We start from the raw sequence: 13,308 nt of genomic DNA, 5'->3' as shown, positions 1-13,308 counted from the left end.
AGTGGATGGGATGTGGAGATTTGTATTCTGGTCTCTTCTCACATACTGAATCTAATACACCAGAATATGGGCAGAATATTTTTCCTGATATGCCAGGTCACACTCCTGAGAGCAATGCAAATTTTAATTTTACTTCAATGGATCATTTTTCTCCTTTGACAGATGAGGATAAGAGCGGGTATCTTTTCATGAAAGTGAGGGACTGATTGTACCAGCTCTGGTCAAAGTCCTGGAAGGTAATGTGCAACATTCCTCCGCAAGCTCTGCCAGGGAAGTTCAGTCATTCCCCACAAGATCTTTGCTATCCAATTTCTTCCAGGGATATGTGCTGTGGACAAATAGGTAGGAGAAAAATATTATCAAAACAACTTGTAAAAAGGGAACCCGTGACTCAAAAATCATTAATTCACCAAGTGGCATTAAACAGTGTAGCTGCACTGCTTTTTTGGGCTTGCTATAGTTTAATTCAAATAAATGTATTATAAGTGTGAAAGAACATTTTTCTGCTTGAATCAGAAACAGAGGAAGGAATAACTCAGAGGACATTATTTACTTGGAAATAAACATGGATTTACTTTCCTTGTCCTCTTAATTTGTGTATCTCTCTCAACACTGAAGCTGTGAAGAGGATAGATTTCACATCCTGTAAAAGTTTTGCTTATCAAGTATACACAAAGTACTGCTGTATGTGCATTGTAGAGATTGGAAGAGAACAGTCTTTTCTATTCCTTTGGTTATTAGTCTTGGAACTTAAAAATCATTAAGCTATTCCTCTTGATCTTACACGTAATTCGTTCTTTTTTGTAAATTAAAAATTTACTCAAATTTTGTCCTGATCCAGAGAAGCACTTAATTATGAGATCACCTTAGGAACAGTGATAGTGTCACAAAAATAGCCTGCTGAGCAACACGCTTTAGAACCAGGCTCATGTTAATCATGTGTGTAAGCACAATTTGAGCCCAGGTTTCCAGAACCAAAAAGGCTCTGCAAATCAGTGTTACAGATTGTGGTCTTCTTGGCTGAAAATAAGTTGCTAAAGTAGAAGTGGTGGATATTTAAAAAACATTTCAAAAGTTTTATCTTGATGATTGAAAACAAATGTTGGAAAGAGCCCACAAGAGCATAAATTAGTACAGGGCTTCATATCACAGCTCACTCCAGTTGTACTAAGCATTGTTATGTCCTAAATGGCAAACTCCATTTTAAAAATGCCTGAATTTTTCCAGCTTTGTATATAGCCCCATCTGAGCCTTGTCATGCTTTATTACTCAGGATTTGTAAGTCTACTCAGGCTGGAACACAACAATCTGACAGCAGCAGCCAGGTTGGAATAATTTGCTTGCACATACACACAAATCCTTTGTCTAACAAGGACCAATAAAAAACGTCTTAGCAACTTTAACCTTAAGCACACAGTGGACTGAGCTGCTGCAGCAGAAAGTATCGGGACAGGAAACTATAACTGGTAGAGTTCAAGGTCACACAGCAATTGCTGTCCTTTGAAATACCAACATTAGGTAGCCAAAAGACTGACTAAGACAAATCATGGAGGTGTTCTGACTTGGAATTTAGACACACATGATGATAAATTCTGTAAATGCCTGACCCAGTGATGTTAAAAAAATACAAAGAAAGAAATACCCACACGGACTTGAATAGGTAAGGTGCCAATGCACTTCTTAGTATGCAGACATTAGTCAATCCTGCTCAAAAAAATATGAATGGAGAAAGAAATTGGAATTTTCCACCATAATTTCATTGCATGAGGAATTATGTATCAATAATTAAAATCAATATTTAAACAGAAGGTGCCCATTTGCTTGCAACTAATAGCAAAATTTGACCTTTCTAACCTTTCATTCAATGTTCTCCAAGGACTCCCAAATCTCAGTGAAAAATCAGGCACTGATAGCCCCATTTCATGGAGAAGCAGAAGTCAAATTAGAGCATCTCCAAAAGCAACAGGTTTTCAGCACCTTTGCAGCCCAGGCCACAAATATCTTGTTTAACTTCACACAGCAAATTACTGAAACAACTGAGGAGAGACAGTCCTAAAATAGACAGGGTACAGTGTTCACTGGCCTCACCAGAGGTAAAGGACACAAGGTTCAAAATGCTGGTAAGCAGATGCTGTGCTATGTGTACTGCATTCCCAAAGTTTCTCATCACTTGTAAAGCTGAGGCTGAAGTAACAATGATTAGGTGTTTCAGAAACTTTCTTTAGTATATAGAAGAATACAAATAATTCCACAACTTAGTGAAATCTCCATTCTCTTTGTTTTCTGACTCCTTTCACATTAACAAAAAGCAGTACTTACTCTGCTCACTGGGCTTTACTTCTTTCAGTAATCTTGGAAAATAGGATTTGTCTCCTAAATCCATTTGAATGATACAAATACTGTAAGTGCTGCTGCTATCACGTTTGAACGACATTTTTAGACAGCTTTCAGATTTTGAAAACGTTAATGAATGTGAAGCTGTTTATGAATCATGGTCCTTCACAAAGGTAAAAAAAGGGATGTTTTTGATTTTTCAGAAGTAACTCTTTTGTCTATTCGAGAAAGTGAGAAATTGGAACTTGGAGAGCTGAAGCCAAGGGTAGAGTCTGAGAATTTTCATCTTGGCTCTGGTTTCAAACTATAAAGCATATTTGTTCCTGTTGGATTTACAGATTTATACTGCAGGTGAGCAATTAATGTAAGTATGTGCCAAACTGCTAATATCAAGAGTAGTGCCACAGATTTACAGGACAAAACCACTGCAATTAGCTGCATAAGATTATAAACCCAAATGTGATTAGCTTAGTGCACACACTAAGATGACTTTTCTAGAACAGGAACATTAGTATGTAACACTACAGTCTGTCAGTGTGGCAAGAGTTTTGCTGACAAAACTGTGCTTCCCACAGGTAAATTAGTGACCTTCCCACAAACAAGAGCAAATTAGCAAACTCCACTGATAAGAATGCCAGAGTGACTGCACCAACATTCATGACTTCTGTGTCTCAGTCACAGGCCTACACTTTTTACATCCCTGAGCTACGGAGCTGGTGCTAAAATACAGATGTAGCCTAAATTAGTTGTGGAATTTTCCTCAGCTTCAGTAGTGTTTAATCTGAGCATAGTATGCTGAGTGAGCAAGTGTTGGTCCTGTCACCAAGTTGATGGAACTGTGGGTGAAAATTCTTGCTCTCCTACAGAAGAACTTGTGTGCTTGATTGCTTGTGTGACACTGAGCAAGTTATTTCATCTCCATATACCCCACAGCCCTTTCTGCAAAATGGAGGCAATGGCACTTTCAATTATAATATGAAAAGATCGTGAAATAAGTATACTAGAGAAAGTTAAATCTTCAGAAAAGTCAGTGCATTACCAAATACTATGTGGACAATTTAAAAATGTGAAGACTTTTGAAAGGACCAATATACTTGTGGAAAAATACTTGGTTTTAAAGTGAAGATGCTTCATCTGTAATTTCTGTAACAAATTCTTTTCTGAGTTAAACAACTCATAGCCAGTACCTCTCAGCAGACCATATTAACTGACAAATAAACACCTCCACCATTCCCATTAACACACAATGGACTCATCAGTAAAGCAAATGCTAGAAGATTACCATTAAGCCCATTTTTAAATGTTTGTTTTCAAAGTAATCTTTGTCAGTTGAATATCTATATTTGGTTGAGGGTAAGGGGGAGATGAGGGAAAGGTCTCAGTGACGAGCTCAGATAATATACTTATGAAGCTATCTCTGGAATTCTTACGTTGGTACCTATGACACTATCAAATGCATTGGAAAGAGTTTATCACAAAGTTAAATGTCAGCAGCTGCAAGCCTTTAAATGGAACATACTTCAGCTCCTGGGCAATGGCAGCGATCTGTTCCACCCTGTCCTGGTGAGCAGCCAAATCACTTTCAAAAGCTTCATGTTTCCTTAACATAGCGCGGACTTCTGTCAGAGTAGAAGATTCATAGTCCTTCTGAAGTAAGGTCTGCTCTTTGCCTAAGAGAGGAAATTAAAATATTAATCTTTTTTTTACTACTTTATTGGTTAGGGGAATGGCAAACTTAGTCAACTTTTTTGAATGGAGGTGTGGTGAAAATCACATATGAGATGAAGCCCCACCTCGACTGAAATCAAATTTCTATTCAACACCTTGGGGCTGAGAACTTGCTCCTGGCTTTTTACAGCTTGAATCTTTTCACACATTGAAAGTAAACCAGAGTCCATCCTGTAACACAGCTGCTGGAAGCATTCAAAGCTGTAAATGGCTGCCAAGCAGGTACTAGACAGGAAACGACAATATTTATCAGGCCTGAGAGCCTATTTTCTGTGCATAAACTACTCATGGTGACATGTTATGGCTGTTATGCAGGGAAAACTTCACAGAAGCTGGTGCATAGCAAATGAAACAACAGTCTCATCTGGCTCTAGAATTCACAGAGCTGGGTAAAGCAATTTGGTGAGCTGAAGCTGGAGGAGCTGTCTGTATAGATGCACTCGCACAACGCAGGAGCTACTGAGGAGCAGTATTTCAGTTTCTGATTTCCTCTTTGCTTCTCCAGCCTTTTGTAAATAGGCTGACATTTTTTACTTTAAAATGCAGTGTTTTGTACAAAGGCAGAGACAGATTTTTTTTTTTTTTTTTAAAGTGCTGAAATGAATAATTCACTGAAGGCAGCATGTGAAATACAAGAATGGATCATTAGTAAGACTGAAGCTTAGCATAGTAGTGTGATTTCTGGTTTTGCAAGTGTAGTCTACAGAAGTATCACAACGGTTTAGAGTCCCCAGTTTTTGCCAATTTACCATTTTTATGCCAGCTTCTCAAGCAATGTAATACTTGCTATTCTAGAGCAGTATAAACAGCCTATGCAGAGAACAAGGAATTACTGATAGATCTTAAAAAATGTATATTTTTAATTAGTACTGCTTGGATGACTAGTTGCTACAAGAAGCACAGCAGAAGTAGGAAGACTGTTGTCAGAGCAAGCAACAGGATGATAGAGCAGAGCTGTGTTTAATGGTCCCCAGGAAAACTCTGTGCCAGTGTCTTGTCCTATAGCTGTTACATGTCAGATTAGGTTACCATTAAAAAACTGAACTATAATTGTGTTGTAATGCAGGGTATGGAGCAAATCAGATATGGGTCTGTTATCATTTCAGTCTGGAGAAGAGAAAGCCCCAGGCTTATAGCAGACTTATAGTGCCTGAAGGGGGCTACAAGAGAAGCTGTAGAGAGACTTTTTGGAAGGGTATGTAATGAGATGAGGGGAAATGGTTTCAAACTGAAAGAGGGTAGATTTAGATCAGACATTAGGAAGAAATGCTTCACTGTGAGGGTGGTGAGACACTGGAACAGGTTGCCCAGAGGGGCTGTAGATGCCTCCTCCCCACACGTGTCCCAGGACAGGTGGGGTGGGGCTTGGGGCAACCTGGTTTAGTGGGAGGTGTCTGCCCATGCAGGGGTGGAACTAGGTGATCTTTAAGGTTCCTACCCGCCTAAACCATTCCATGAATATGTGGTTTATGATAATCAACTCAGAAAAATTGTTAATAATTTCACACTCAACCAGTGGTGTCACTACAGTCCTGGTTGGATTGCTGGTGTATGGATACATAGGAATCCATTAGCAGTAATGCCCTGTATTCAAGCACTGAATATTTTCATTAAGTTTGACTCACTGCCACAAGAGCACAATTTTTACTGTTAAATTTCATTAATAACATGCCTACAATTTAGGCTCATGACGACAGTCAACAAAATCTGAACTTCTATCTGTTATTATTTTAGGTTTCTAAAACTGTCCAAAATACTTAGGATTTATATTCAGCACTGACTATTCAACTTTGCACACTCAAACATTTAAAATGTCAAAAGCCATCTCCTCTCACCATATGCCCACTGTTCGTGAGTGGAAGCCTTCTGCCTGAATTTCTCAGCCAAGTGTTCAAGTCTCTCCAGTCTCCGTATTTCATTCAGCAGCCACTCTTCATACCCTTTCTCAGCTTGTTCAAGTCTCTGCCAAGCACCAGCAATATCCTGTGAAGAGAATATATGAGTGAGAGGGGATAAAAAGACAACCTCTTTTTATCCAAACTTGCAGATTTCTGAATCATTCACAATTTTGCTCCAAAAAGCAGAGTTTTATTATCCACATTTTGTAAAAATCACAGAACCATAGAAAATGTCAGGCAGCTCAGGAAGCCTTGTGGTTCAGATATCTGCTAATAATAGTGTGTTCTGATGAAAGGAACCCCTATACAAATGGATTTCAAGCATAGGTACACGTTCAGTGTCTTCACAATATATTGCATTTTCTTCCCATTTTACAATTTGCATGTTCTTCTTTGACAAACCTACCTATTACCAAAATAAAAGTGCTTCTCTCCTGAAAGTTGACAATGGCAAAATAATAAGTAACAGGAGGATTTGGTGCATATTTTGTCTGGAATGCAAACTCATTTAATCTTCTGTGGTGCACAAACCTTTGGGAGCTTCCTTGGAAACTCAAAGGTATGAGTAGGAAGCTGAAGTATGGGGAGAGGACAATGGTCATTTTCAGACAGTCGTCTGCTTATCAAATCAGACCAAACCACAATAAAAGAGTAAATAAAAAATGTTTTGACCCACAGTCACAATACTTATCAGCAGATGAGAATTCTTGGTACTGATTACTCTTACACTCACAGACATAAGAAAAAAAAAATTAATTTTAAAAGAAAGAAAAAAACATGTATTGAGCAATATCCGTTTCTGTAAGACTGATGAGTAAATTTTGCTTAAATAAACAATATCTTACTTCATGATAGAAAAATATCAATAACACTCCAAAAGAAAGCTCTGCATCATCTCATTTCTCAAGACAATTTGCTCTTGGAGAAAGCCTTCAAATAGGCAGGAACATGTTTGAGAGAAAGCAAGATTCTAGAATGAAAGGGAATGTGTAAAAAGATATGGATAAAAATGTACCTAAATGAAACCTACAGTTTCTGAGAATTAATTAAAATGGTATTTTGATCTCTTGGGTTGAATTTTTTTGTGAGAATGTTGATAGAAAAGGAGAATGGGATATTGATTTCTCCTGTACTTACTGAAACCATTTTTCCCTCTGATGGCATGAAAGCTGGACGATTGCTGATCCTCAGTTTTGTCTGCAGGGTGTTGAAGTTGATCTCCAGTTGACATTTCTCTTGGACTTTGGGAGGTTTGTGTTTCCGGCGGTAGTCCCGGAAATCCTCTAATTTCTTCTGCATTGCCTGCATTGTTTTTTCTGGGGTCCTGTTTTCCAGCCATGGAATTGTCCGGCGAATCCATTCTAGAAGCTTTCAAACCAATACAAGCAATTGAAATAAAGGCAATGGAAAAGCAACAATAACAGCAAAAAAGATCATATTGAATGCACAAATCCTAATCAAATTTGCTCCATTTTAATATTATTGACTTCAGTTGGTAACAGTGCTTAAATAGCAAAGAAGCACAATATTTTCAAAGCTGAAAAATACTTCTTTAACTAATATGCCCAGATATTTTAGGAATTTCTAGAGATGTCCTGATTTTCATGAAGATGAACACACATGCAAGGTGTCTGTAGATAACAGCTCAAACCTAGAGTTATGTAAAGTCACCCACTACTTGAAAAAGTCTCAGTGTCTCCAGTAGTCATGTATATCAGACCAGAACAGACAGATAAAAACCTCCCCTCACAAATATGTCACTGCCAATGTACTGCTACATTCTGTGTCTATGATCTCAGTGTGGGTTTTGCAGGTTATGCATTAAAGACAAGGAGCTCTCAGCTGTGAACTACACATCTGTAGTCCTGAATCAAAAAATTTGCCATTTACCAAGAAAGGACAGGAGAAGCACTATGTGTTCCCTTCTTCATTCACTTGCCATGTTGACAGGTGCATTGTGAACACCCTGACAGACCTTGTCAGTAGAGAAAGCCAATGGGCTTGTTAGGAGTGACAGGAGCCTGTATGTTCCCCATGTGGCCAAGGATGGCTATCTTTAGAGACAGAAAGCTTGGCAGACTGATGACAGTCCCAAAACACCCTTTTTGGTACATTAATAAGAATGAGTGACTTGCTGACAGTCCCACAGGCAAAAGAGTGGCAAAGCAATCAACAGAACCTTGTCATCTTGGGCAACTGAGCCTTGAACCATACCACTGTGAGATTTACCCCATATTGTACATGAATGAATCTTTCAGCTTGCAGTATTTCATGAACACAGTCATCAGGACATCACAGATACAGCTGTCTTTACCTCACTTGCTAGTCTCTCATACTCTTCCATCAACCTCTCATTTTCCTGATTCACAGCAAGCACTTTACAGATCCGGTTAGCTGCAGTCTCAGCCTGTAAAACACAGCAAATAAACAGGATGGATTCATAAACATTCTGAGAAAGGTCAAGACTTGGAGAAAGAGAGAAAATCTGGCTGCTGCAAATAAAAATCACATTGTTTTATAGTTGGTAATTCATGCTCCTAAGTTAGTTATATATTTACCCTCCTTGTAGGAACAGATAACAATGGCCTGAATAAGGCACAGATCAGCACAAAAGTACCATTATTATACCAGGGGGAATTTCACACTGCCATTACAGTTGTCTAATAAATCTTTTACTTTCAAAGATGACTTAGGTCATTCTTAAGAGTATCCTATTAGGTTAGTTTCTTTAAACACCAAAAAGTATTAAATTTGTTAGTCACACTGGAAAGACACCACATACAATTCAGAAGTCCCAGACCACTCTATATCTGCATCTCATATGTAAATATACCCTTGAGAATATAAACAGCTCAACCACTGACAGCAAATCTTTTCATGCCTCCTGCCAAATTTATTTCTGAAGGCACTGTGCAGCTCTGCCATATGTAAAACTTACATTAGTTGTTTGACAACACATATCTATGCTTTCACACAAATATGAGTCTGGTGTACATCTAATCAAATAAATACCTGTAGAGACTCCTCTGTTACAGATTATTTGGAATTCCCCTTTTTGCACGAATAGAAAAACCTTCATACCTAGAAGCAAGAAGGCAAAACAGCACAGCTGTGCTGTGAGAAGGTGTAGGTGGCCTTATCAGACAGGAGGAGAAATCAAATCCTGAGGATGAAGGAAAAATATCATCTACTACTTTACAGGTTCTTTTTTTTTTTCCCACATAAGTTGGGCTATGTCCACTTGTAGACTAGAAATGTAGAAAGCAAAACAGAGGGAAATGCCACATTCATGAGTATCCCAGCCTGTATGACAGATCTGCTGCTGATGTTCTGGCCTCTTATACTAGCTGTTTGATCCACAAATAATTCCATTGGCTTCCATGGGAACCAGGCAGAAATACTGTGTTTGATGCCTTCTGTGCCTTTCTGCATCTTTAGGTATCTTTGAAAATCTAGCCCTAAATTACTACTTGGCATAAGTAAGTCTAGAATAGTCTCAATCTCTACAAGTCAAACATTCTTTTATGCAGCAAATCCATAAGATGTTGATGTAGCAAGAAACAACTTCATTTCACAGTATTTTCAAGTACAGTTTTTCTGAAATAGTCTTTATAATCACCAAATAAAGATCCAAAGTAAGAAACAGGAATGTGCATTGGAATTAAAGAAGTTCAACTTGCTACACAACATTTATCTAAAACAGGGTCAAATGTTGGTTAAAAACAAGTATTAGTGCTCAAGTAATACTTGCAATTGTTAATTGAAACCACAAAGTACTAAGTTAGGGGGATTTTAATAAAGTAGTGGAAATGTGAAACAACCAATCAAAAGCACAGCAACCTGAAGGGACAATTGATTAATACCTGCTCTGCTCCAGCAAAAGCATGGTAGAAGCAGGACACGTATGTCATGATAGCTCTCTCATCGGGTTTGGGAGTGTTCACAATATCTACAAGAGGGTGGGAGAAATTAAAACAAAACAAACAAAAAAAATTGTGGAGTAGAAAACAGGATAAATAAATAAAGGCACAACATAGTGTCACTGATTGTTTTCTTGTCCATAGCTCTGCACTCTAGAAACATTATGTAGCTGTAATAAATTTAGTGTTAGATTGATGGATGGTTACAGAGTAAAATGTATAATAGAAATCTAACAGAAGTTCTTACAAAGAGATAGAAATTCTTTAATCTTTATCCTGAAGTTTTGTGACAAGAGGAGTGACCAGGACCATCTGTCTAAGAACTTGCACACTAATAACTTGTGACTTGGAATGTAAGGGGTTTCTGACTAAGACAAACAAAGACAGATGATATTTTGATCTGGAGAGGTGTTCTCTGGAAGCTACATGTGGATTACTGATAACCTTAACATTGTATATTAATATTATTTATATTACTAATACCTGAAGTAGGTCTAGCTCTTAGCTGCCTTGCTTTTTAAAATTTTCCTTCTTTACATTAGGGCATGATTCCATGGCTCTCCTGAGTTGTATCTGTATGTTTCTGTGTCTGTTTTTCACAGTAGCAACATTTTATGTTGTTGTTTGTACTTACCATTAATCATTTAACATTTTAAAAACAATCCTGAAAGCACAAGAGAAGGATTTATTTTCCGAGCATTTGTTATGATGATTTTTGTCATCTGTAGCAGGAATAATATCCAGCAGGGGAAAAAAGATGGCATTCTGCTATTGAAATTGTTTTCTCACTATGAGCTTATTTCCATCTGACATTTTAAAAGGTTCTTCAAATGAATGCACACAAGTTCAATTAGAGAATAATGTCCTTTAATCCATTCAGTAACTGATGGTCAAAAACCTACTGGATATTATTAGTAACAATACAGAAAGATGAGAGAGGAAGGTTTGTTTCTATGAAACAAATGGGTAGACTATGGCTGGCTCTGTGGCTCACAGAGAAATCAGGCAACAGGAAAGGAGCTCGGCTCTAAGATGCTGCCCTAGTAACTAGTGAGGAAAAGATCAGAAGAGGGAAAATTGCTGAGAGAAACAAGACAGAAGATGAAGGATGAGATCTGATCCATCTACAATCTCACCTTCTGAGCACCAGCAAATGCATGGTAGTAACAGGAAACATAAGTCATAATGGCTCTTTCATCAGGTCTGGCAGTGTTTACTATATCTGTGTAGAGAGAAAAGGGTTAACTGCTCAGAAATTCTCACAGTTCCATCACATTGTGCTGATGAAGCCAATTCAGTGCTGTAAGGATTCAAAACCATTTTTCAGGTTGCATATGTTTAATGATATCAGTGCAAAGCTATCTGAGCTTTAGATACCAGTAAATGGAAAAGATATTATAACTGTCCCTTAAATGGAAAAACATCTGTACAGAAGGGTATTGCTGCTTTCTGGTTTGTAGAAACTTCCAAGCAGATGGCATGGCTGGCAGAGCTTAACTGTCACTCCTAAGAAACTTCACCTAAATCACTTGAATCATTCCAGAGCTAAACACAACCACAGAAAGTCACAAAACAGGAGAGACAACAGTGTATTTTAGTACAATGTCCCCATGGCTGACATATTGGACATATTGATATACTGGAAACCTGTAGAACTCCTGCAGTCCAGAAATAGATTTTTTGCTTATAAAAGCTTGGAGAGATTCCATTTGTGAATCCCTGCAACAGTTTGTCTTTTTAGTTAATAGTATAAATCACAGGAGTTTGGCTTGGCTAGGTGATAGCTTTGTCCCTATTGTGGCATGAAATAGTGAAAGCATAGAGAGGGTGCAATTAAGGAATGGGTATATTGGTAAAAATGGACCTGTTCATTACTTAAAAGAGAAAGGCAGAAAAAGGTGGGTTTACATCAATTTTAGCAGAGTGATGAATGATGCTAGTGCAATCTGCAAGGACTCCTGCCAATGTAAGGAGTGGGAAGAGACAGGTGTGAAAAGATCCAGGAATGATGTGACAATTTCCAATCCTAACAGTTAGATGTCTAAGTACAGGACCAATGTATTTATTGATTTTGCAGCTACTTCACCTTGTTGTGAACAAAACTTTGCAAGATTCTGACTGAGACCACATTTAAAGTAAAGTATAAAGTCATGGCAAATACTTAGAGGGTATTAGAAGAAGCATGATTTCATTCCCCACCATCACCCCACACCAAGGAGAATAGTAAGATAAGAGCTAGAATGTGCGGAAAATCCTTTGAGGGAGAAGGAGGTTTCTTATATTGTATGTAAAGAAAAAAAACAAGGAAGGGAGAATGACAGTAGGACAGTAAGGTAAAGAATTCCTTGCATCAGTATTTAAGAGAAAAATAATGAGGTGGTGCTTCAAAAATGAAAACAATTAATTTTGAAGCATGAAGGTGAAACCAAGAAACTTCTTCAATGAATAGGTTACACCCTGGATTTTCTGTATCATCCTCTATTGGCCTAACCTTCCCTCTTTTGAAAGATTACAAGGGGAGCAGAAAAGTGAGTTTGAATACTGTGGATAATTCATCTTCTATCACTGCTCTACTGACAAGCCACCAAAAAAGATTCTGCATACTTGGAAAAGAAAGCTGGAACTAGTGTAGGCAAATTCCAGTATTTTGGCACCATTTTTTGTCTGGAGAACAAAAGTTTGGTTTTCTTGAAGAAATTCAGGAAATTTTAAGAACTATTTCCTTATTATTTGTCAATAAACTGTAGAAGAAACCAGGCATGAAACTATTTGTTCAACCTATCACTGCAAAAGGTTTACAATTAAAATAAACCAAAAAATGCTTCTCTCAACTTAGCTCTCTTTTACAGGACGCAGGTTCTTAGTGTATTTTGAAATATTTATAGTTCTGTTTCTGGCCCTCTCCTTTAAACATTTTAAAAATTGAATAATCTTTAAGCTGCCAACAGTTGCATTTCCCTTTATTAGACTTTGATTTTAATTTCTTAATTTCTTAAAGGCAAGAATCATCATGATTCTGCATTTTACCTCATTGATCACAGTGGTGCCATGTGCTGAGGTTAGTGTGCAAGATATAATAATAAATATAAGTAATAATAAACAATAGAGAGTGAAACAAATAATAAGTTAAATTAACCCATACACGTAGAAAAATTGGAAATATAAAAAAGGAAAATATTGCTAGAACACATAGCAGGTTGTTCCATCATGATTCATATGGAAGGAATGATTCTAAATAGAAAGCAAAGCAAGTTTTATTTATTACTCCTGCTTGTGAGTAGCTCAGACTTCAGCAAGATATAACTCTCACCTTCTGCATCCAACATCTTAGGGATATCCAAATGCTTTTCAGCAATTTCCATGGCAAGGTTGATATTTCCTATAGGGTCATCCTGCATTAAAGAAAAAAACCACAACTAGTCAAAGAC

The 13,308-nt window shown here is 37.6% G+C and overlaps 1 protein-coding gene across 1 annotated transcript in view; it reads right to left on the bottom strand.

Moving 5' to 3' along the window:
* Positions 1 to 13,308, bottom strand: part of ACTN2 (actinin alpha 2) — a 67,271-nt gene that overhangs the window by 16,116 nt on the left and 37,847 nt on the right. Inside the window, exons 7-12 of the mRNA XM_008496494.2 lie at positions 13,191 to 13,272; positions 9,824 to 9,909; positions 8,275 to 8,367; positions 7,098 to 7,328; positions 5,898 to 6,045; positions 3,854 to 4,004 (exon numbers count right to left, since the gene is read on the bottom strand). Of these exons, the coding sequence (XP_008494716.1) occupies positions 3,854 to 4,004; positions 5,898 to 6,045; positions 7,098 to 7,328; positions 8,275 to 8,367; positions 9,824 to 9,909; positions 13,191 to 13,272 (791 nt within the window). The remainder of the gene's footprint in view (positions 1 to 3,853; positions 4,005 to 5,897; positions 6,046 to 7,097; positions 7,329 to 8,274; positions 8,368 to 9,823; positions 9,910 to 13,190; positions 13,273 to 13,308) is intronic.

This window comes from Calypte anna, chromosome 3 (assembly GCF_003957555.1).
Source record: "Calypte anna isolate BGI_N300 chromosome 3, bCalAnn1_v1.p, whole genome shotgun sequence".
Taxonomy (NCBI): domain Eukaryota; kingdom Metazoa; phylum Chordata; class Aves; order Apodiformes; family Trochilidae; genus Calypte; species Calypte anna.
This window is presented reverse-complemented; position numbering and strand designations above follow the sequence as displayed.